The sequence below is a fragment of the Geotrypetes seraphini genome, chromosome 1 (assembly GCF_902459505.1).
Source record: "Geotrypetes seraphini chromosome 1, aGeoSer1.1, whole genome shotgun sequence".
NCBI lineage: Eukaryota > Metazoa > Chordata > Amphibia > Gymnophiona > Dermophiidae > Geotrypetes > Geotrypetes seraphini.
In genome coordinates, this window is record NC_047084.1 from 32,054,425 (window position 1) to 32,080,819 (window position 26,395).

At 42.1% G+C, this 26,395-nt stretch overlaps 1 protein-coding gene across 2 annotated transcripts in view; it reads right to left on the bottom strand.

Moving 5' to 3' along the window:
• Window positions 1-26,395, bottom strand: part of AP3B1 (adaptor related protein complex 3 subunit beta 1) — a 516,639-nt gene that overhangs the window by 221,716 nt on the left and 268,528 nt on the right. For both annotated transcript variants that reach the window (XM_033929417.1, XM_033929426.1), the window contains exons 19-20: window positions 16,548-16,707; window positions 5,565-5,724 (exon numbers count right to left, since the gene is read on the bottom strand). In XM_033929417.1, the coding sequence (XP_033785308.1) occupies window positions 5,565-5,724; window positions 16,548-16,707 (320 nt within the window). The remainder of the gene's footprint in view (window positions 1-5,564; window positions 5,725-16,547; window positions 16,708-26,395) is intronic.

A 26,395-nucleotide genomic window follows, 5' to 3' on the forward strand; every position in this document is an offset into this window, starting at 1 on the left:
TGTGTCACTCAAAAAACTCTTAACTTCTTCCCTTCTGCAGTGAAGAACAGCTCCTTCAGTTAGTACCAAAGAAATCAAACTCCACTGAAAACAGAAGAAAAAAGAAGGAGGGGCACAGGGAAAATCTCTGTTCTGCTCTGTAACTTATGACAAAACAATGATTTAACAATTTAACATGGAACAACAAATTACGCATATATGTGGCTAGGAACCAACCTGCTAAATGCAATTAGTAGGAGCCATAACTCCACCCCCCCCCCCCCCAAGAAGAAAGGGAATAGTAACCCTCATGGACCTGTAGTTTTGTCTCTGCTAAATCTTAGATACAGGAGAAGAGGTCCAAAGACAAACACTGGCAGCGTCTGAGGCAGGAATCAGGTGAATCAAAAGTCTACACAGGGCAGGCCATAGAGAATCCTGTGTCTTCTAACAGAAAGAAGACTAGCAAGGAGTCAGTATCATAGCTGAAGTACCAAAGCAGTGTCAGACGAGCCTGTCCGCAGTACAGAAGACCAAAAAGAGGCATCCTCTCAAGCTGCCACATCCACTCTGTAGAACCTCATAAAAGTGCAGAGAGCAGACCAAGTAGCTGCTCTACAAGTTTCATCAGACGAATGAGCCACACTTCTAGTCAAATGAGCTGCAATGAAGAAAGGGGGCTGTTTGCCACAGGCAATGTAGGAAGATGAAATTGCCATGTGAATTAATTTGACACTCAAAGCCTTGGAAGCTGGCTTACTTCTTCTTGATTGGCTTGTCAGCACAAAAAGGTGGTCGGAGAGCCGGGAATCATTAGTCCTCTCCAGGTAGTGAAATAGGACTCTTAAGCACATCCAGCCTCTGCAAAATTCTGTCCTGTTTCGCCAAACCCATAGGGTAAAAGGCGGGTACATGAATCTCCTGATTGACATGGAAGGCAGAAACCACCTTCAGTAGAAAGGAAGGTACCGTCTGCAGAGAAACACCAGACTCTGTAAACCTGAGGAAGGGTTCTCTACAGAAGAAGGCCTGCAACTCTCAGATCTGCCTCACTGAGACTATGGCAACCATAAATACAGTCTTAACCATAAGATCCAAGAGGGACACATCCAGCAGGTGCTCATAAGACGTCCAAGAGGGGACCGGGATAAACCAACAGCCTGAGAGATCTGTCTCTTTGGAGGCATACCAGATCCACTTACCAAAGCCGATGGGGCCAGTCTGTAGCTACCAGGATCACCAGCCCCTGGTGGCTCGCTATTCGGCAGTTGATCTGGCCCACCATGGCCTATGGAGGAAATACATACAGCAAAAGCTCAGTGGTCCAGGCTTGAATGAAGACATCCAGCCCTGCACTTCCTGGCTCGTCTCTTCAACTGCAGAAGCGATCTGCCTTCTCATTCTTGGCTGTTGCCATGAGATCCATTTCCAGTCTTCCCCAGAACTGCACAATGAGGCCAAATGCTCTCTGGGACAGAGACCACACCCCCGGATCCAGAGTCTGCCCACTGAGAAAATCGGCCTGGATATTCTCTACTCCTGTAACATGGGCAGCTGAGAAGACTTGTAAGTGCACTTCCTCCCACTGGAACATCAGCTGTGCCTCCAGGCTTAGGGGAGCATCTTTCATGCCTCCTTATTTGTTCACATAAGTTATCGCTGTGGCATTGTCTGAAAATACCTCGATTGCCTTCCCTGCCAGTAAAGACTGCAACTCCTTCAATGCCAAGCGAATGTCTTTCAGTTCCAAACGATTTATGGACCACTTGCTTTCCGAAGGGGTCCACTTGCCCTGGAGTGAGCAACCACAGTAGTGGGCCCCTGAGTTGCTCAGGCTAACGTCGGCCATGAGGGTCACCCATGAGCTGATCTTGAAAGGTATGCCCCTCGATAATGTATCTCCCTGGAGCCACCAATATAAGCTGCGTTTTACCCCTGAAGAGAGTGGTGTTGCAGGGACCACCTGGAGAGAAGAGAGTCCTGGAGTGGCCGCATATGTGCTCTCGCCAAGGGAACAACTTCCAGGGAGGCTGCCATTAAGCCCACAACCTGAAGGTAATGCCAGGTCCTGGGGCTCGGTAAGGCCAGGATCTCAAAGATCTGCTTCCTGAGCTTCTGTTTGCATGGCTTGGGAAGAAAGACACAGCCCTGTGCCATGTTGAAGGGGATTCCCAGATATTCCAAGCACTGAGTCAGCTGTAGCTGCCTTTTTCAGAAGCTGACTATCCAGCCAAGTCTCTGGAGGAGATTCGCCACATGTTGTACTATGTGCTCCCCTTCCTATTATGAGGGGGCTCTAATAAGTCAATTGTCCAGTTAAGGATGTACCTGGACGCCCATCCTACATAGGTGAGCCATTACAACCACCTTGGTAAAAGTGCTTGGAGCCGTGGCCAAATGAAAAAGGAGCACCACAAACTGGACATGGAGGACATGGAATCTCAAATATTTTCAGTGATCTAGAAAGATGTGAATGTAAAGATATGCCTCAATTAAATCCAGAGAGGCTAGGAATTCCCCTGGAGCCACCGATGCTATGACTGAGTAGACCATGAGACAGCAGGGGACTTTTAGTGCCTCGTTTACTGACTTCAAGTCCAGGATGGGCCTCCAATCTTCTGTGCCTTTCTTGTGCACTATGAAGTATATGTAGTATCTGCTAGAGCCCAATTCTTCTTTGGGAACTGATTCTATGGCATGAATGTCCAAGAGTCATTGTACCGTCACTCAGATCCTAGCCTCCTTTTCTGGCCATCCAGCTGAGGATTCAAGAAACCAATCTGGAGGGGGCTGAGAAAACTCAATATTATGCCCCTCCCAAACAATGTTCAGAATCCAACAGTCTGACAAAATCTGTTCCCATTCCCTCCAGAAGGCCAACAGCCAGATGTTAATATGAAAGGGGCGCCTGGTGCCCTGGTGTCATTATGGCTTTTTTGAAGTTGAGCCACCATGGGAATCTGAGGTTTGATGGTGCCTGTAACTGCCAAATATCTGTCTGAACCCCTGGAAGGGCCTCTGAGAAGAGTAACCGGAGAAAAACTGGTGGGATTTCCTAGAGGGATGAAAACTGCCTCGGCTGCCCAAGGTGGAATAATGGTCCTTGCTGCCTGGGAGGGATTTCAGACGGTGATCTGCCACACTGGCCATGAAGTGGTCTAAATCTTTGCCAAAAAGCATCTGTCCCTTAAAGGGTAATCTGCTAAGAGTGGCTTTGGAAGCTGAGTCACCCAACCACTGTCTGATCCAGAGCATTCGGCGGGCACAAACAGCGTAAGTCGAAACCTTACTCATGACTCCAATTATATCATAGAGAGAGTGTGGCACAGTGGTTAAAGCTACAGCCCCAGCACCCTGAGGTTGTGGGTTCAAGACCACGCTGCTCTTTGTGACCCTGGGCAAGTCAGTTAATCCTCCCATTACCCCAGATACATTAGATAGATTGTGAACTTGCCAGGATAGACAGGGAAAAATGCTTGAGTACCTGAATAAATTCATGCAAATCATTCTGGGAGAACAGTATAGAAAATTGAATAAATAATCTACTCCCTCCATAATCATGTAGGGACAGGAATCCCTCAGCTCTGAAGGACTAGGCTGCAATCTGGAATGACAGGCTCTTGCTACAAAGGAGGTAGATGCTGCAGCTTTGATACCCAAAGCCAGTGCTTCCAACTGTCTTTGTGTGTCCTTCAGCATCACCCCTCCCTCACTAGGAGGTGTGCTTAGTCACTTGCGCTACTGTGGAATCCACTTTTGGCTGCAAAAACAGCTGTTAGCAGTTTGGAGCCATAGAATAAAGCCTAGACTTGGCTTTGGCCACCTTCAGAGAGCCCTCAAGCGACTCCCGTTCGTCAGTGACTAAAGAGGTGATGTCTGGCTTAGAGAGTTGCACGGGGACAGAAATCACACCCGTCCCCACCCGTCCCCGCCAAAATCCCACCCATCCCCACGAGGAATCCTTCCGTCCCCACCCATCCCCGCAAGGAATTCCTCCATCCCCACCCATCCCCGCGAGGAATCCCCTTCGTCCCAGCGAGGAATCCCCTTTGTCCCCACCTGTGTTCGCCTATCGCCCCATAAAAGTTACCTGTCCCCATAAAAAGCAGCAATTACTTCAGAAAGTTTTGATTTTTTTAAAGCCTTAGTTTATTTAAACCAACAATAAAATACAATCTTTTTTTTTAACAGCCTCCTGCTTTTTTAATACCCCCTCCTCTCTATAAAAATATATTTTTAATAATAATCCATGAGTCACAAAGCAAGGGTGCACATAGGAAAAGGGAGCATCATAAACACTGCAGTGAGCATTAGAACATTAATATACCCATTGTTAAACTAAAGCCAGATTAATACAGATCGATCCTACACAGTCAACGCTAAAAGAAAAACAGTCCTCATACATACAGAACACAACCTCCCTACCCCTCATACTGGCCCACTTGCTTCCTTGTCACCATCACCACACTCTCCCTACCCCTGATCCCGTCACCATCATTTCTGTACCCCCTTTTGCTTGTTCCTGTCACCAGATTCTCTCCCTTCCCCTTCACCCCATCCAGCCTGCCATTTTACTCTCCCTACATCTCTCTCTGCCCAAGGTGGAAGGCTATCACCTTGGCTGGCCTGTCTGCCACCTGTCATCCCATGCTCCATGTCACCATTGCCTCATTCGCTCTACCTCTCATGATGGTCGTCATCTGTCCTTTTTGCTAGTTCTCATATTAGCTATACTATCTGCTTACTTGTTTCTGCTATCTTGTGACCCCCCTCTCTCCCTGTCACCTCACTCTCTCCCTTCATGCTAGCTCTCACTCTTTCTTCTCCTTACCCTGGCCTGCCTGTCACTTCCCTCTCCCTTCCCCCTAGCTGTCCCCCCACAATCCCAAGCCCACCCCTGCCTAACCTGTGGACCAAATTGACTCTCCTCTCTTTCCTCCCCCACCTGTTACATGCAGGCCAAGTCCCAGCACTCACCATGCCTTTCCCCCTCCCCCTCCCCCACTAACCTGACCTCAGCAGCACCGAAAATCTCATTAGAATCTCGGAAAGAGCGGGAACCAGAAGCCTTGAGCATGCGCAGATGCTCAAGGCCCAGCAGAGATCAGCAGCAGATGGCAGGCTCTTTCGCCACCGGCATGTCCTGTGGGTTGGTGCGGCATGCCAGTGCCCGAACGCAGTAAGGGTTTGGGCAGGCGGGCGATGCTGGTTCTCGGGGGTGGGGTGGGCGAAGCCGGTTCCCGGCGGTGGGGTGGAAGCATGCCAGTGGCCTTTTTGGGATGTGCCAGTGGCATTTTTGGGATGTGGTGGGATGGAGTTGAAGCGCACCAGTGGCCTCGGGAGGATCTTTTTGGGATATGGAACGAATCATGCGAGTTTCCCTTACTTTCTATGGGGAAACGCGATTTGATATACGATTACTTTGGTATACGAGCATGCTTCTGGAATGAATTATGCTCGCAAACCAAGATTCCACTGTATATTGTATTATCTAGTTTCTGATTTATGAAGTCTTATATCCCTAAATACAAACATACATGGTATATATCATACAGCAAGCACAACTTTTGCAGTATAAACCTTACCTTGTCAGTTTTAACTTTTGTATGTTTTTTTGAGTCAGAATTAGTGTCAGCATCTGATTCGGAGTCTGAAGAACTATCTTCTGAACGAGACTCAGAATCTGAAGAACTGGAATTTTTAGACTTTTTGGAGACTACATCTGTTTTGTTTTCTTCATAAGTGCTATGGAACATAAATAAAAATGTTATTTTAAAACTATTCTTTTACCCACAAAGATGCCCAAATATAACCCCCTTTCACAAAGGTATTTTTTATCACTGGCTGCGGCGGTATTAGCTCTGATGCTCATAGGAATTCTATGAACGTCGGAGCTAATACTGCTGTGGCTGGTGATACAAAAGTCTAACTGGCTTTGCAAAAGGAGCCCATAGTTTGAAAAAGTAGACTTTGCAAAATCTTTTCCTCAATCCTTAGTAATCATAATACCAGTACACCCATTTCTAAAGCTCTCCTCAAAAAATATTTGTATATGACATGTAGATATAACATATCGAAAATAAGGTAAAGGTTAAACAAATAAACCCAATGTTCCAAATTTGTTTTAAAAATCATAAACATTCAATTGTTTTTCGCTAGGATGTTATACATATCTGCATGTCAAGAAAAAAGCAAATTTTAAAAGGTGTCAAAATAATATTCTTATTTGGGAGCTTGGTTGTTAGTCACATTTTAAAGTAACCTTCAGAAAAAGGCACTCAGAATCAAGAAAAGCTGCAATTCTGTTTTCTGTTATGGAAAACAATAATTTTATATCTCATTGGCTTTTAAATAAAAGGATATTTAATGATGTTTCATTAAAAAAATATCCAAACAACAGAAATGAGCAAAAGCTGTATAAAATATTGTCCAAAAATTTAGGCATCAGGATTCAATATATCCAATTTATTCAGTCTTTGGAGCAGAACCCCCCCCCCCACACACACACACACACACACACGCACACATACTTTAAAAGGGTATCATGCTAACAGCACTAGAGATAGAAATTATCCAAGTGGCTATGCAAGTAGCCGGACCAACTTCATCCACTCAATATAGTAATACACCGGCTAAATATCACATCCCCATATTAATAAAAGGATGGTTATAAGAAAATATTTTGATACTCAATCCTCAGAGGGAAAATGTACCCGTTGGCTCAGGTGCATGAAATACCCTGAACCCACTCTTCACGGGATCTCATAGGATCAAAATATATCATATTATGCAAGATATTTATTAAATTTTTCTGTGATAAATATGAACTTGTACTTAGCTTATAAAGTTCTCTCTTTCTTTGAACTTAATTAAAATAGGAGCGCCTCCACCAGGTGGAAGTATTACTATATTGAACAGCACTAGAGAGACATGTTATGTTATGATCTTCAAGCCTTCCGAGTTGGTAGGAGCCAGTAAAGGTGTCCTCTCCCGAGGAAGAGTCTGCGAAACTCGAGTCGGGGGGTCATCGATTTTACTATGGCTAGAGTTTCACTTCAATGCACGTTTGAGCACTAGCACTTTAAATCCAGACTATGGTTAACAGAGAACAGCTGTCAACAACCACTGGCTTCAGATAAGTTGAATAGCTATTTGTATTTATTTATTCATTTATGAATGGCATTCAGCGAGTGGTGTTGGGACCATAAAGAGCGATGATGGTCCCATATGAATCATAGTCTTGTGTTATCACAATACAAGTTGGTTACGGGTCTGAGCACTTTACTAATGATTTTATATAAAATATAGTAAATTAGAGCTGTGATTTAAAGAGTGATATTTATAGTTTCATCGCAGAATTAAATAAGTATATCCCTAGTCATTATTAGTACTTAAAAACACAATAACATACAAATAATAGCAGATGCTCTCTGACAATGTGTCTCATTGAGTCTATCCAGGAACGATGTTTGGGCTGCACTACACAGTGCAAGTTTACTTTCAACTGTGCTTGTGTTGTTGGGTTTTATCTACTGCACAGTCAGTACAGGTACAACCACAAAAAGAGATTAGGTTCTTACCTTACTAATATCTTTTCCAGTATATAGGTGTGTCATTCTGGACAAGTGGGTTATCTCCCCCAGGTCACGAGCCTATGCAGAAGAAATCCACTCCAGATTTGTTCTCTAACCCTCCTACTTTACAGAGAGCTCTACTGCCATCTACAGTTAGTCCCCAAGCAAACAAGAGCTCTTCCGAAATTAGGAGAAGTAAGGAAAAGGGATACCATCCCCAAAAGCAGATCTGTTCTGCTCCAACAACTAAGATATGAACTGAGAAAAATCACACATCAACTTTGGAAACCACTGAGATTCTTGGCGGTATATACATTTTTCAAAATAAATAAACAAAATGCCAATAGAAGCATCAGAGGAGCTCAATTAGTGCCCCTACCAACACTAGAAATACAATATTTTTCATGGCCCAGTAGACAGGCACAGGAATGATTGGCAAAGATATTAGCAAGGTAAGAACCTAATCTCTTTTTCCAGCGCAATATGTGTGTCATTCTGGACAAGCAGGACGTACAAAAGCTGTCTCAGAAATCTAGGGCAGGATGACTGTGCCGGCACGTAGCACTGAAGACCGAAAGGCAGAATCCTCCCTTGCCATCACATCCACTCTGCAAAACAGAGTGAATATAAGAAGAGTGGACCAAGTCACCACCCTACAAATCTCCACTGGAGAAACTGCCCTAGCTTCTACCCACAATGAAGTTACACTTTTGGTTGAATGCGCCCGCATAGAAACAGACTGATTCCCACAAACAACATATGCTGACAAAATGGCACTTTGGATCCATCTGAAAATTATGGCCTTGGAAGCTGGTACCCCTCGCTTAGCTGGATTAGTCAGTACAAAAAGATGGTCAGAGAGCCTAAAATCGTTGGTGACCTCCAGATATCGAAGCAGTGCTCTTCTCACATCCAACTTATTTAGAATCTGGTCCTGTTTCTTGGAACCTGTGAACTGAAACGCTGAGAAGCAAACTTCCTGCTTGACATGAAATGTTGAAACAACATTTGGTAGGAAGGAAGAAACGGTGCACAAGGAGACTCCAGTGTCAGAGATTTAAGGAAAGGCTCCCTACAAGAAAGAGCCTGGAGTTATGAGATCAATCTCGACGAGGTCACCATTACCAGAACTACTTTGAGCACCAAATCCATCAGCAACACCTCCTTCAGTAGTCCAAACAGGGCTTGATTGAAACCCCTCAGAACTACATTGAGATTCCACAAAGGGAATGGGACTTTGACAGGAGGTCTAATGTACAATACACCCTTGAAGAATCTAGCTATGTCTGGATGAGATGCCAGATAAGATCTGTGGTTTCGAGCTCTGAAACAAGAGAGTCCTGCGATTTGGACTCTAAGGGAAACAATGAGTTTCTTGTCCAGGGTGGCTTGGAAAAAAGCCGACACCACAGAAACCGGAGCTGAAAACAGCTCATGTTCTAGGGTGCACCAATGCTGGAAAGTCTCCCATGCTTTAGCATATGATGAGACCATAGATGGATTCTTAGACATTGAGGAGAGTGGAAATGAGCACTGCTGAGTGTCCTTAGACATTGAGGAGAGTGGAAATGAGCACTGCTGAGTATCCTTTGTGTTCTAACACTTCACATTCAAGAGTTATGCCGTAAAAGCAAAGCGATCTGGATCTTCGATAAACAGTGGACTCTGGGAAAGGAGATCTGGATGTACCTGAAGCTTGAGACCCATCCGAAGACGTACCAGTTCAGCATACCACAGTCTGCATGGCCAGTCTGGAACTTCTAGAATAACCTTTCTTGATAACTTGCAATCCTTTCAAGGATTTGGCCTATCATGGGCCACTGAGGAAAGACGTAAAAAAGTATCAAGGCTGGACTAAAGCATCCAAACCCATACTTCCAGGCTTGAATCTTCGACTGAAAAACCTGTCTGCCTTGTTATTCTTTGTTGTCGCCATGAGATTGAACTACCAGTGGCAAGCAATGGCTTGAAATGCTGAAGCTGACAGAGTCTACTTGCCCAGAACTTAGGTATGTCTGCTGAGGAAATCTGCTTGTATATTGTCCACTCCCACTTCGTGCGCTGCCGAGATTGCCTGCAGATGATGTTCCACCCATGTAACCCTGCTTGAAGGGAATATATTGAATCAGCTATTCCCTGGATTCCTCTCCTCACTGTTCATTCTCAATCCAAGCTAAGTCTGTGCTTATTTTTATTTTTCTATTTATTTGGCTGGGGGGTTCTCAGAGTGGTATATTGGCTTTGATTTAATTTAATTGTGTGATTTTGTAATTATTCACTGCACTATTTCTCACAAGTTTTTGTTGAGGCACACAGGAGATATCCAATGATGGTGTGCAGGTAGGGGCTATTTGCCCTTGCCTTAGAGTGTGAAGCACTGGAGGTTTCTCCTCCCCTCGCTGATCCTTCACACTGAGGATATCCCTTTTCTTAAAATTTTTTTATATATATTATTATTTGAAAGTCTCTCACACCTTTTATCGCCGTAATATCACTCTCAGAATTTTTTGACTTTGTACTGCCTTTCAGGTCGTTTCTTTTTTAACCATCCATATAAAGAGCAGGTGGACTTCTAGAAATAGCTGTGCACTCTTGGTACCGCTTTGGCAATTGACATATGCTACCACTGTAGCATTGTCTGAGAAGACACACACCGCCTGGCCTTCCAGAATCTTTTGAAATTTCACCAGAGCCAGACAAATGGCTCGGAGTTCCAGCTGGTTGATCGACTACTTCTGGGAGGGTGACTAACACCCTTGAATATGTCGACAGTTGCAATGTGCTCCCCAGCCAAGGAGACTGGCATCTGTCATCACTACCACCCAGGACACTATGCGAAAGGGCATGCACCTGGAAAGGAACTGAGGGTACAGCCACCAATCCATGCTGGCACGGGCCTCCATCATCCAAGGTAAAGACTTCTGTAATGAATCTGTCTGCAGAGACCAGTGCGTAACACACATTTGAGAGAATGCAAAGGGGCTTTCGCCCAAGGAATCACACCTATCATGGCCACTAAAAAACCCAGCATTTGAAGACAGTCCCATGCTGATGGAGTTGGCTTGGACAGAAGGCACTGAATCTTAGAACAAAGCTTCAATCTGCATGTCTCTGGAAGACAGACACAGCCCACAACCATATTAAACAAGACCCCCAGGTATTCCAGAGATTGCATCGGAGACAAATAACTCCTTCGGTAATTCACAATCCAACCCAGACCCTCTAGAACTTGGATCACCTGATCTACCATGCACTGACCCTCGGACAACAAGGAAGCCCAGATCAGCCAGTCGTCCAGGTAGCTGCTACCACCACCACCACTTTGATGAACGTGCAGGGAGCTGTTATGCAAGGTTGAGAACTGGAAATGCTGTTCCAGGATATTAAACCCAAGGTTCTTTCTTTGGACTCAGAAAATGGGAACATGCAAGTAGGCCTCTATCAAATCTAGAGAGGCTAGGAACTCTCCCAGAGCCACCACCACTATGACAGATCGAACTGTCTCCATGTGAAAACAGGACCCCAAGTGCTGTATTCACATGCTAAGGTCCAAAAAGGGTCTCCAATCATTGGAGCCTTTCTTTGGCACAATGAAGTATCTGCCTGAGCCCAATGCTTTGGCCAGCACAGGCTCTATGGCCTGAATATCTAGTAGTCTGCTCACAGTGGCTTCCATTCAGGAAGCTTTGTCCAGGCACCCTAAGGGAGAGTCCACAAACCAATCCATTAGAGGTCTGGCAAATTCCAGTTTATAATTGCATTGGATGATGTCTAGAACCCAGTGGTCAAACGAAATCTGGACCCAGGCCTGCAAAAAGTCTGAGAGTCGACCCCCAATCTTGAGAGGGATCGCCTCCTACTTGGCATCATTGCGATTTCTTGGTAAAGGGGACAGCACAGGGTGATGAAGACTGGTCTAGATCCAGAAAACCTCTGTTTGTAATTCTGGGAAGAGGAGCTGGAAAAATTTGAGCGACATGAGCCCCTAGAGGTTCTGGGTCTGCTATCAGGCAAAGTCTTGGGTCGACAGTCCACTACATAAGTTATAAGATCATCCAGACCCTTTCCAAATAACAGCTGCCCCTTAAAATGGAGTCTATTAAGAGTAGCTTTAGAGGTGGAATCTCCAGCCCATTTTCTGATCCAGAGCATTCTGCGTGCAAACATTGGACAAGCTGACGCTTTACATATGACACAAATAATGTCATATAGAGCATCTGCCACACAATTCACTCCAGACAAAAGGAGCTGCGGTATGGGCTCCTCGCCCTCGCGGTCTAGTGTATGTGGAGGGGCATAATCAAAATATATGTCTAAATCCGATTTGGACGTATGGTGCTAGATGACCAAAGTCGGCAGTGAGAACATGCCCATTTTCAAAAAATGTGGTTAGAATTTTTTTTGTCCCAAAAATTGTCTATCTGGACATCCAGACTATTGTTCGTCCAGAATGCCAGAATGTTTATCTTTATACCACATTTTCAACCAAAATTTCATCCAAGTCCCGAACAAGACCATTTGGACGTGGGAAGGGCCAATCTTGTAATGGACTGGCCTCCCAAACATGGCAACAGAGCAGTGGGGCACCTTAGAAGGCACTGCTGTGAACTTCACAAAAAGGGTGCCACAAACATTTCACCAGAACTCCCTTATAGTTTATAGTGAACCCCCCTAAAACCCACTATACCCACCTATCTACAACCTCAAAAGCTCTTATGGCTTCAGTTGGCACCTATATAGCAGTAGAGTAGGGTTTGGCGGGAGCACATGTTCCACTATAAATGTAGTAGTTACAGTGGATTATGGGCCTGGATCCTTCTTTCTATGGTTCACTAGCCCACCCCCAAGGCTATTTAAAACACCCATGTACAGCTCTACTAGGTTCTCCTATACCAGGTGCTGATGTTCTGGAGACAAGTATATACTTTTTTATTCCGATCTTCGTGGATGTTTGAGGAGGTCAGTGAACACTGGGGGAGGGTGTGAAAGTCTTTACTTTGCCTCTGCAGTGGTTATCTGGTCACTTTGGATACCTTTTCGGCACTTATACCTGTTTTTATATTGTCTAACTCACAACATTTAAGTTTCATCCAGGTTGTCTAGTAAAACATTTGATTATCCCTGCAGAATGACTAAGTCTAGGTTGGCCCACATACTGCCTTAACCACTCCTCCAGATACACGTCCAGAAAATCGGTTTGATTGTTGGCACTTTAACAACCTATCTTTTAGGTCATCTAAGTGCCAACTTGGATGGGTTTTTAGACGTGTTTAAGTTATGATTATGAGCCCCATAGCCTGGAAAGTCAGCCACATGTCACAAAGGATGCTTCTGAGACAACTTTGACTCCTCCCAAGGCCAATGCCTCATAAAACCTCGAGGACCACATCCATACGGTAATCCTGCATACACTTTAGGCTGTGCAAAAAGTTGCTGGCACTCCTGTGCCATAGGATACAACCAAGACATGGCTCTCGCAATCCTGAGGGATCCCTCTGGAGAATCCCACTGCTCAGTGACTAAGACATTAATATCCGGATGCCAGGGAAACATAGACTGAACCCTCACTCCATTCATAAGAGAGGAGGAAGTAGATGGAACTGACAAGAGTCTAAATGTAGCTACTGCAGGGACTCAAAAATGAGATCCAGCAGAGCTATAGTCTCAAAGAAGTGTAGTACCTTAGGATCATCCCCCGGATCCAAAACCACCAGCAAATCCAAAGCGCCAGACTGCAGGCCTGCATCCCCCGAAATGGGAGGTGCATCCTGAGACAATAAGGGAACAATGAGAGACTCATCATTATCTGTGTCCCCATCAATACCATCTCTGAGGGCTTGAGCAGCAAAAGACAGAGAGAAATGCACCCGGTGGGGTTGAGTCCTTTCGTGCAGCATCCAAAGTGCAGCCACCTTTGCCTTGGAAGGACGGCTTTCCACATTAAATTGATGAATTCAAGAGAGAAAGCCGTACCAGGTAGTGCAGAGTCACCCAAAGATGACTAATTGGCATCTCTTGGGCTCTGCAGCTTTTGCGCCTTTTCACGCAGGATGGTCATTGTTTCTAGGGCCAGAAAAGAAAATTGCCCAAACTACCAGGCTACCCGCCCTATCCTCAGTCCGAGAGTGCAAAGGAGAAACTAAGCCGGATGGCTCCTGTCTCTTCTGCATGTGGAGCACCTGTTATCTGGATAAATGCAGCTGGCCAGAATATTTAAATACATTATTTGGATAATGCCTCTGAATATCCTTACAGACCACCGTGAATGGTGTTTGAGCAGTGTGGGCAGACCTAGAATTTATCCAAATAATGGCAACATTCAGTTTGCTATCTGAATAACTTAGGACAAAAGACAATCACTTTTCTGAAGTCTCAGGGATTACTTTTCAGCTTTCAGAAGTCTATACTTTTGTCTAATATAATTTCTTTTACAGGAGTTATACCAGATACCACGACCCCTACCCTTCTCTGTACTCTTCTACTCCTCTTTTGCTCACTTCTGGGGACATCAACCCCAATCCTGGCCCTCCTTATCAAACCTCACCCTACTCATGCAAATCATAGTGCAACTTCTCCAATCTTATTTCTGTTCCTCTCCTCTCCCCTTCTTCTCTATCTTTCTAATGTGTCCTATGGAATGCCTGCTCTATCTCCAAGAAGGTCGCTTACATCCACAACCTCTTTTTTTTTTTTTAATGTATTTATTGAATTTCCAAAGAAACACAAGCAAAATAATACATACAAGAAAAACAGACCAATAGCATAATCAGATACAAACCCCAAACGATCCCCTTCACATCCCCCCAATCCTCCCCCCCACCCCAAGCCAAGAAATATTAATATAGGTTTAAGTAGAGTGCTGTCTCCATTAGACATACTATTCCCATATTTTAGAGTAGTTTACCAGGGTGTTATGCTGTAAGGCCGTTAATTTAGACATCAATTGCAGATAGTCCAAACGAGAATAAACTGCAAGAAGGTTCGGTATCACAGGGGTGTGCCAACATTGCGCCAAAGCAAGGCAAGCCGCAGTGAACACACAGGGCGCTAATTTCTGTTCAGGGGGAGTAAAGCCAGGAACTCGCACATTAAGTAAACAACATTCCAGCATAATACAGAAAGGTTTATGAAAAATCATTAAGGAAAAGTCCATAATCTACTATTCAGACAGACATGGTGGAAGCCACTGCTAACCCTGGATTGGTAACATGGAATATTGTTACTATTTGAGTTTTTGCTAGGAACTTGTAACCTGGATTGACCACCGTAAAGACGGGATACTGGGCTAGTTGGACAATTGGTCTCACTTAGTAAGGCTATTCTTTCTTTCCTATTTTGATAGCTGTTTGAAAGCATGATTTCAATTGGAAATGATTTTCATTCTGGTGCTCTACTACGACCAAGACTCTACTACATAACCTTCTAGGATGATTTTGTACAGCCTATACCACTTAATTGTATTGGTCATCAAACCTCTTCTACCAGGGTGCATCTCGGTGTACTGATGTACCATGCTCCAAACCACAAATTTACATTAATAAATATATCTCAAGATGATTCTTTAATGATTTTATATCTGTGAAACCTGTATAAAATAAACAACTGAAAAAATATGAAAATGTTAAGTGTATGTCATCTAGAAAAATAACAGATTGTAAATAAAGACTGCCAGGTCCACCTAGACTTCCCCTTTTCCTATGACCTACAATATTGCAGGAATTAATTAGGTTTACAGCTTAATCTTTACCCCTTGCTTTTTCACATCCCAACTCTTACATTTACAGGAGCCTAGAAAATGCTGTGCATAACTAAACAGGCTGAATGTTTTATTTGAGGACAAGGCTGTATATTAAAGAGGCTTTGGACACAATACACAGGTTGCACGGTCTATTGTGTTAAACACATTTTGAGTCAAGTTTTATGGCAATGTTTTCAGGGTAAAAATATTATTTTATTATGCATCACTCAATTTTGATGGATAATTACTGTTTATCTAACTGCTCAGAGTTTCAGATGTTAATCTAATGAATAGAATTTACTGGTAACTAGCTTTTTAACTTTGCAATGATGAAAAGCCTGTATTAATTTATCCTACAGATTTCATTTGTTCTGAACAAGAAAAACAATATAAATCACTTTTAAAATCATTAAATCCTGACTTAAATTAATAAAGTCATAATTAGGGCATTATGCTATGTTTGTTATGGAAGTGGCAGGGCGAGCTGCTTTAATTACTGTCTGTAATAAAAGGAGCAGAGTGCGTACTGCACCCCAATCAGGGCTGTCAGCCACGACCGAGCTGAGCTGCAAACTCATCAAGTAAACTGGCAGCAAGCTGCAGGGTAAAGGGCGATCATGTCTGCAGAGGCCACTTGCTGACAAAACTCAAGGAAACAGATTTAATACAATCCAAGGTATTAGTCCTAATTACTCAAAATTTTAATGATACTTTAATACATGATAATGCTGCTGATAATGGGCAATCTTAAAAAGCGCTAACATTTAAATATCTTATGACCGTCTCCCTTCACAGCCTTTGCCTTCAATATTTAGATCATAATCTTTTTAACATAACATTATTTAGAAAAATCAATTTTCTTGGATTCATAATGGTAACGTGGCGAAGGATTTAATTTTAGCCCTCAGCAAAATTGCTGCAAAAGGTAATTAAGTGTTTCAGATTACTGCTTGAGTACTTCCTTAGTCTCTCAAGGTTAGATCAAATTTAAGAAAGTAGGTTTGAGATTTGTACAAGTTAGACATGAGCAAGACTAGCCTTTTTTTTTTTTTTTTTTTTTAAGGCAGCCTGGTTATTTATCGTACAAAATTTGAAAGAGATAGAAATCATTTTTTTTTTAAATTTGTAAGGAATAATTTTAATAGATTTTTCCTTTTCAGCTTTATGAAAACATCAATTAACAATATACTGTATATCCTGTTCAGTTTCAGCTCACAAGAGAGGTACTCATTCTGATCAGGGGACACTTATAGTACCTTTCCTCAATGAGTTTGGATCTTTTCTTCATTGCTCTTTTTTTCTTTTCTAGTTCATTGTTACTGTCCTCTTGACTCGAAGAGCTGGTATCACTCTCCACACTGCTGTCTTCCTCCTTCCCCTCACTCTCTTCATCACTTTCACTGCCAGATTCACTCTCTGAAACCGCAAAAAAGCCATAGTGATCTTTTACTAATATGTTTTATTTTACATACTAAAAGCAAGTGTGCATGTATGTTTCAGATAAAAAGGTATTAATTCCATAGTCTAACTACAAGTGGTACAACCTTTAAATATCTATGGGCCCCTTTTACAAAGCCATGTTAGCGAGTCCCAGTGTGGCAAATGTGATGCAGCCCATAGGAATAGGAATAGCAGCATCACATTTGACACGTGGGACTCACTACCACAGCATTGTTTTATACTAAATATGAAGAAGTTTTATAAACCAGCACTGCATCAGAATTCTTATTATTGCTGATAGCTTAACACAATTGCCACTTAACAATTCTTACAAAAATTAATTTGCATAAGATATATCATCAATTTTTAATATTCACTCAGATTTGTATTACATTCCCATAGAAAGAAAATGCAACTTGAGGCACAGAAAATCAGAAACACAAATAAATGTGGCCTAAAGCTACTAGGAAGTAAATAAAAACTTATCTCTTTGACAAATTTCTCTGACCTCTGATGTACTTCCAAAACATTTCCAGATAAACCTGACTAAACTTAACATGCCAATGTAATTTCAAAAGTTCTCTGTAATGTCGCTGTCTGTATACAGTCTCTTCCCTTGTAAACCGCTTAGAACTGTTTGTGGTATGGCAGTATATAAAAATAAAGTTATTATTATTATTGTTACTTCAGAGGAAAACAACTATGTAGTTTACTCGGTACTACTCTCTCCAAACGCTGTCAACACCACAAATAAGCAGAAATGGTACCCCTCAAAATGGCTGAAGTAGCCTTGATAGGGCGAAACAGAAGTGCTTTCTGTCGGGAAGAGGAATAAGCATTCTGGAATATTAGATGAAGAAACTACTTCTGCTTTGAGAGGAGAGTTTTCCAAGATAAGTTTACCAAAGCCTTCACATGCTTTAACACTAATTGAAATAACTTTTGCTCCTAGCTGTAGTCATTACACAATTGTTTTATGCAAAATTAACCCTTTGTTCATACACTGTGATATACATGACAGAAAATGAATTTTGAAAAATAAGCCTATGAAATGAAAAGAGAGATTGAACATATATATTTGTACGGAGTTTTTTCCAGCAGTGATAATACAGGTAGCTTAGGGTACTGTGTAGCCTGGCTGCCTGTGCACGAGGTCTGTTTTTCTCCATTTTTTTGTACCTATAACTTTTCTGTCTTTTTTGCTTTGATTTGGAATGAATGTGGTTTTTCTGCTAAATTAAATATGCAGTACGGTTTTTTGTATTTTTTCTATATATACGACTGTACCCTTGTATTTATTGGTTTATTGCTTCTATCTCTACAACATCACCAAAATTCACCCCTTCCTCTCTGAGCACACTACCTGGACCCTTGTTGAAAAGACAACGTAGACAAATTGAACGAGCTTGGCTCAAATCTAAATCTAATAAATTATATCTTAAACTAAAGTATCTTAGGGTTTTCTATAACAAAAAAATCAAAATAATTAAAAAGGATCATTATAATTAGATCATTGAAAATAAGTGAGAATAAACCTAAAGAAAATGTTTAATCTATATTATTTCTTGACCAGTAAAACTGATGTTGCATTAGAATCACAGATGCCTTCAGTAGAGAGTTTGGCAGGATTTTTCATAGATAAAAGTTAAAAATCTTAGAGATGCTTTTGTAAAGCCAGAAAAGGTGGCAGAATTATTGAAATGGACATGCTGCAACATAAAGCAAAATGGGAATGGTTTGATCTTTGTTCCATGACTCAAATGACAATTATCAATTCTAGTAGAAACATTTGTATACAACTTGATCCAGTTGCAAAAGCATGGCTTTGTAAGGACAGATATTGTTTATTACCATTCTTGTTAAATATGATTAATCTAAGTCTGGAAACAGGACTCTTTTACTCCTGTCTTGAAGTTGGCTAAGGAACTGCTTCGGAACCAATCTCTAATCTGTGTCTTTCTAGTAAAATCATAAAACATGTTGTGTTGGACCAGTTGACATAATTTATTGAAAAAAAACAATGGTTTTGCACCCGAAACAGACAGGTTTTCGCAAGTACCATAGTACAGAAACTCTTGTTTGTAGATTTTTATCTGATGTTTTAGAGACTTTGGAAAGTGGATCAATAGAGTTTTAGTAGTCTCATTAGATCTAGCGTCAGCCTTTGATCTTGTTGATCATCAGCTATTGATCGATAATCTCGTTAACATTGGATTAGGTGTTATTGTCCTTTCATGGTTTAGGTCATTTTTGGACAATAGGACATTTACAGTGACTACATCAAAATCCACTTCTTCAACTTTTAAGTTATCATGTGGGTTCAGCAATATCACCTGTTTTATTTAACATTTTCTTGCTCAATTATTGATTATTATTGAAGAGTTAGGTATTAAAATCTTTTGTTATGCTGATGATATTCTACTACTGGTCAAGATTGATTCAGTTAGTAAAAACCTAAACATTCTTCACAAAGGTTTAGAAAAGATTGATCAATAGTTGAACTTAAATAAACTCTCTTTATATGTGGATAAATGTCACGCATGTTGGATAACAGGCATGAGATCAGAAATAAATATTCTTATCTTTTTTAAAGGTAGTAAAGAAATTCAAGTACTTAGGAATTTGGGTTGATTCACATCTAACCTTTACTGAACAGGTTTCAGATATAAAAAAGGGGTTTTACACACTTCAATCCTTACGATCCAGACATTTTTGATACTAAAAACTTTATGCATTAATTCATGCCTTTTTAATTTCAAAAATTGATTACTGTAATGTAGTATATGCAGGAATTTCTAAATTCAATATTACTGTAGAAGACTTCAGACATTACAAAATACAGCAAATAAAACCTTTGGGACATAAAAGTAAATTTGATCACATGACAACCATTATTTTTCTCTAATCATTGGTTATTAATATCATATAGGATGCAGTTTAAAATTTTAACGTTGACACATAAATCGTTTCATCTGCGAATTCTTTAACCATACCATATACTCCATTACGAACATTAAGATCATTACAAGATAATAGGTTGGTTTTACCATCAGTCAAAAGGACTAAATGGGAATTTACCCATTCAAAGGTGTTCTTTTATTTAGCACCTAGTCTTTGGAATCAGCTTCCTAGTGAGATTCGGTTAGAGATGAATTTTAAAGCTTTTAAACCACTTTTGAAAACATTTCAATCTAGCATTTGGGCAAGATGTTCCTCAGAATGACCATATTTATTGATTGTTTGTATTGATCCTCTTTGGGTTGGAACCTGGGTGGTAGATGCCTGGAATGCCCTCCCAAGGGAAGTGGTGGAGAGGAAAACGGTGATGGAATTAAAAAAAGTGTGGGATAAAAATAGAGGATTTCAAATTAAAAAATGAAGGATGTAAATTAAAGAACTAAGGCTGGTACTGGACAGACGTGCACAGTCTGTGTCCCATATATGATGATTCGGTGTAGGATGGGCTGGGGTAGGCATCAGTATGAACTCCACTAATATGAAACCATGAGGATGCTACTGGCCAGACTTTATGGTAGATATCCTGCAAATAATGGGATGGTTGGATAGGCTAGAGTGAGCTTGGATGGCAACTCCAGCATTTGGAACCTAAGACAATACCGGACTTTACAGTCTACGGCCCAGAAATATCAAAGAAGAGACAAGTTAATCTAATCATGTATTTTTTAATGGGTATAACTTATGAGCAGACTGCATGGACCATTCAGGACTTTATCTGCTGTCATTTACTATGTTACTATGACAAAGAGGACCCTTAAGTAGGAAGAATATGGCTCAAGTGCCAGGTGCGTTAGCTCAAAAACAGTAATGACACGACATTTTCCACTTCTAGCATGGAATATTGCTACTCCTTGAGTTTTGGCCAGGTGATAGTGACCTTGATTGGCCACTGTGAGAATGGGCTACTGGGCTTAATGGACCATTGGTCTGACCCAGTAAAGCTATTCTTATGTTCTAAGATGGCAAGAGGGAATAGCATGCACAAAGCATAAATTTCAACCCTGAAAAATGTACAGGGTAGTTTTGATAGGCTATTTCCATCTTCATCTGCAGTCATCTGCTATGCCAACATGTTAAAAATATTATCAGTTTATGAGATGAACTGAGAGATGCAGTGCTTATCAAATTATTTTAGCCTATGTCCCCATTTCTTAGCCAAAGTAATTTTTTCGACTCTATACGTGCCCTCTTCCCTTTCCCCCATACCTTTTTAACTTCTCTGATGTGAGCAGCATGCCCACATCGATGTCGGCTTGCACTTTGACGTCACTTCTCAGGCAAGGGTCCTGAGAAGTGACGTCAGAGAGAGCACCGATGCCGACTTGGATAGCAACCTTGAGCCGGGGAAGTAAAAAAGGTATAAGGGAAGGGAAGGGGGCACATGCAGCAAGGAGAGGAGTGGGGGAGGGGGGCAGATAGGAAGTGGGGTGCCCTTAGGTAGACTACAGCTAGGGCGAACCACCCTCCTCCCCGCAACCCCTTTACTATGCCACTGCTTAGCTGACAATTCCACTACAGCCCTGGTTCCCACTGAGCCCACACAGGCCAAATCAGAGTTATCCTGTCAGCCTGAATGAGCTGATGAAGAAAAAAACAAAACAGAGTGAGCTTAACTTGACATTATGGTTGTAATCCCAAATGAGGATTTTGTGTCCCCTGTCTTGAGTCACAACTCCACAGATTATGAACTGCTCCCTAAAGATTATGTAATGGTTTTAGTAACACTATCTTCAGCATAAATATACCAAGAAAACAACTTTAAGCCATCTATTTCAATTATAAAAGATTTGGGATAAGGTAATATATCTAAATTGATATGGGGCCCATTGGCATCATATGTTATCTCATTAAAATTGATGACTGTGAGTCAGTTTTTTGTTTACTTTGGTTTATATATATACAGGAAAGGGTGGGAAGGGGTTATTTATATCATAAATTGATTTTTGAATATTCACACTTTGGATGGGTGGGAAGATATCAATATTCAGAATAGGGTAAGGTTTTTATGGTAATATATGTTTTTGTGTTTTATTGAATGATTATTGGATGGGTGGGTGGGAGGGGGAAAATGGTTAATTATGAACATGTGAAAGTTGAATGTGCTTTTATTGTATCATTACACATTGCATTTGTTGTATTGCACTGTTGAAGTTTTGAAAATTAATAAAGAATTTTTTTAAAAAAGGTTTGACTCACATAATTGCATTTAAAACAATCTGCCAGATATTCCAGTTAAATACAGTTTGGCTGGATAGCCACTAATATTCAGTGGGAGATAGCTGGCTATAACCCGTTGAATATCCTGGTTAGTGGCTAGCACCTAGCAGGCTATATCTCATGGCTTAGCTGGCTAGCCTCTTATAATTAGATGCTGGCTGGCTAAGTTTAGCATCTAAGATAGGCCACCAAAAAGTTAGCATTGAATATCACATAGCCAGTTAATTTTTCAAAACCCGGATATCCAATGCTGGTCACTGGAAACAGGCCAGTATTGAATATTCAGGCTCAGCTCCGACCACAGTAGTTAGCCGGGCTGTCTCCTGCAGTCTGAATATCAGCCCGAATATCAGGAACCATTTAGCAATCTATATGTTTCTTTTTGTGGACAATAAGATGACTCAGTTGTACCATTTCCTTCAGGTCTGCCATGACAAAGTGGCCTTAGATCTTCTAAGGCATCTAAGCCCTTTTCCATCGTTTAAAGGCGTTCAGTCAAGGAATCAAGTCTTCCATTTTTGATCTTTTCTATTTGCCACTTTATGGAATGAATTATCCATCAGTCTTCAGTCATGCACTACCTATCAAATCTTTTGAAAAAGATTAAAGACTTTCTCATTTTCTGCTATTTTAAATTTTTATTTTTTTTTTACAGTATAATTTATACAAATTTTTGAATTAATATACTGTGCAAAGTCTTAATGTAAACCACATCAAGCCCTCTTTTGCAGGGATGATGCGGTATATAAAATGAAGGATTACAATAGATTAGATAAAACGAGGTGCAGAGAGGAATCTTGAAATTTGAAGTAATTTATTGAAACTTTCAAAAGTGAAAGTCTGTGCTTATTAAGACAGTATTAAAAAAAATTTACCCAGAAAATACATGTCCAATTTTATAGCACCATAGCTTTAAGTACGACTTCCATAGTAACACAACTGCGTACTATTGTAATTTTACTGATATTTTAGCAGTTTCTGTATTAGCAACCAACAGTTAGTGACATATGTAGCTGTCAGTAGTCACTAGTGAGCACATAAATTTAGGAAGCGTGGCAAGGATTTCATTGATCAGATTAGCAATGCAAGAACCAAAAGGAGATTATGTTCGTTTACCTTGCTAATATTTTTTTCAGTAGATTGGTGTATCATTCTGGACAAACAGATTACCTCCCCATGGCCGTGAGCCTCTACGAAATGAATCCACTCCGGATTTTTTTCACTATCCTTCCTACTTCACTGAGAGCTCTACTGATACCTACAGTTAGTCTTCAAGCAAGAGCTCTTCCGAAATTAGGTGAAGTAGGGAAATGGGAAAACTTCCCCAACCCATAAGGCTGTTCTGTTCAAACCAAGGAACATTAAGAACTATGAACAATCAAAAATACACGAGTAATAAATTAATTACTTTTATGGCCCCAAAGGGTTGTCTGACCTCCAAGTAACAAACCTGGAGAAGAACGTTCGTAATGAGACAGTAGGCAGGCGCAGGAAAGCAAGATAGGGTGGGGATTCAGAATAACATACCTATATACTGAAAAAGGTATTAGCAAGGTAAGAACCTAATCTCTTTTTCCAGTGCAATAGGTGTGTCATTCTGGAAAAGCGGGACATACAAAAGCAGTACTGGAAATCTAGGGTGGGATGACTGTGCCAGCATGTAGCATTGAGAACCCAAAGGCAGAGTCCTCCCTTACTGCCACATCCACTCTGTAAAGCTTAGCAAATGTATGTAGCATGGACCAAGTCACCGCCCTATCAATCTCTGCTAGAGACTGCTTATGATGATGCTACACTTCTGGTTGAACGTACCTTCACAGAATCAGGGAACTGTTTTCCACAATTTATGCTGACAAAAAGACCCTTCGGATCCACATGGAAATCATGGTCTTGGAAGTGAGCGCACCTCGCTTAGCTGGATCAGTCAGCACAAAAAGGTGGTCAGAGAGCCTAAAGTCGTTGGTAACCTCCAAATATCGAAGTAGCATGCTTCTCACATCCAATTTCTTTAAAATCCGGTCCTGCTTCTTGGAACCTGTGGACTGGAATGCTGGCAAATGAACTTTCTGATTGACATGAAATGCTGAAACTATGTTTGGAAGGAAGGAATGGTGTGTAAAGAGACTCCAGTGTCAGATTTTAAGGAAAGGCTACCTACAAAAGTGAGCCTGGAGTTCCGAGACCCATCTTGCCACCGTCACAGCCACCAGAAAAAACGTCTTGAGCATCAAATCCATCAGTAAAAACGTATTGAGCATCAAATCCATCAGTGATGCTTCCTTCAGGGAACAGGGCTTCAACCAGAAATCTCATGCATAGTACACCCTTAAAAAATCTGACTTTCAGAATGAGATACCAGCTTAGATCTGCGGTCTTAAGCTCTGAAACAAGAGAGCCCAGCTACTTAGACTCAAATAGGAAGCCACTGTAAGTCATTTGTCAATGCCGGTTTGGAGGAAAGCCAGCACCAAAGAAAATGGAACTGAAAACGGTTCCACCTTTTCCTGGGCACACCACAGCTGGAAAGTCTGCCATGCCTAAGCATAGGCCAAGACCGTTGTCAGATTCTTAGACTTGAGGAGAGTGGAAATGTCCACTTCTGAGTACCCTTAAGTGCTAATGCTTTGTGTTCAAGAATCATGCCATAAGAGCAAAGCGATCTGGATATTCTAGGAACATTGGACCTTGGGAAAGAAAACCAGGATGGACTTGTAACCTGACACTCGGACCCATCCAAAGAGGCACCAGATCTGCGCATCACAGTCTGAATGGTCAGTTTGAAGCAACCAGAATGACCTCCCACTTATGACTGCTGATCCTTTGAAGGATTTGGTCTATCATAGGCCACTTAGGACAGACACATAATAGCACACTCTGCGGCCACTGCTGGACCAGAGCGTCTAGACCTGCGCTTCCGGGCTCGTATCTTCAACTGAAGAACACGTCTGCCTTTTTATGCTTTGCCGTAGCCATGAGGTCGAATTGTAGCTGACCCCAGCAGCGAACAATGGCTTGGAATGCTGTCCCTGACAGTGACTATTCGCCCAGAACCAAGGTCTGTCTGCTGAGAAAGTTGACTTGGACATTGTCCACTCCTGCAATTTGCGCTGCTGAAAGCGCTTACAAATGACGTTCCGCCCATGAGAAGAGCAAGCGGGACTTCAGACACAGATAGCATTCTTGGTGCCCCTCTGATGATTGATATAGGCCACTGCTGTAGCATTGTCTGAGAAGACCCAGACTACTTGGCCTTCCAGAGTCTTCTGTAGTTTCACCAGAGCCAGAAGTATGTCTTGGAGTTCTAGCCGGTTGATCAACCACTTCCTCTGACACCCCTTCCACTTCCTCTGAACCCTTGAATCAGTCAATGGTTGCAATGAGCTCCCCAGCCAAGAAGACTGGCATTACAACTACTCAAGATGCTATCCAAAGGGGCATGCCCTTGGTAAGGGACTGAGGGTGGAGCTACCAATCCATGCTGGCCTCCAGCATCCAAGGTAAAGACTTCTGTAATGAGTTTGTCTGTGGAGACCAATCTGTGAGTAACGCATGCTGGAGAGGGCGCATGTGGACCCTTACCCAAGGAACCACATCTATTATGGCTGCCACTGAACCCACAACTTGAAGATAGTCCCATGCAGACAGTGCTGGCTTGGTCATGAGGCAGAATATCTGAGAGCAAAGTTTCTGTATGCATGCATCTGGAAGACAGACACAGCCTGCAACTGTGTCGAACAAGACACCCAGGTAATCCAGGGATTATGTCAGAGACAAAATGGCTCTTTCGGTAATTCACAATCCAACCCAGATCTGCTGTGTGCTGAGCCTCGGACAATGAGGGAGCCCAGGTCATCCAGGTAAGGATGCACCTGCAAGCCATCCTTTGCAGATGGGCTGCCACCACCACCATCACTTTGGCGAATGTGTGGAGAGTTGTTGCCAGGTCAAAGGGGAAGGCCAAGAACTGGAAATGCTGTTCCAGGACATGAAATCTTAGGAAATTTCTATGGTTTGGGAAAATGGAATATGCAAGAAGGCCTCCGTCAGATCCAGAGAGGCCAGGAACTCTCCCAGAGCAACCACCACTATGACAGATTGAACAGTCTCCATGCGAAAACGTGGTACCCTAAACGCTGCATTTATGCAAGTAAGGTCCAGAATGGGTCTCCAATTGTCAGAGCCTTTCTTTAGCACGATGAATTATATGGATTATCTGCCAAACCCAAGTCTTCGGGCAGCACAGGCTCTATGGCCTGAATGTCTAGCAGCCTGCTCACAGTGGCTTGCACTCAAGTCGCTTTTTCCTGGCGCTCCACGAGAGAGTCCACAAACCAATCTATTAAGAGGCCGGGTGAATTCCAGCTTGTAGCCGCTCTGGATGATGTCCAGAACCTAGCAGTTGGATGAAATCTGAATCCAAGCCTGAAGA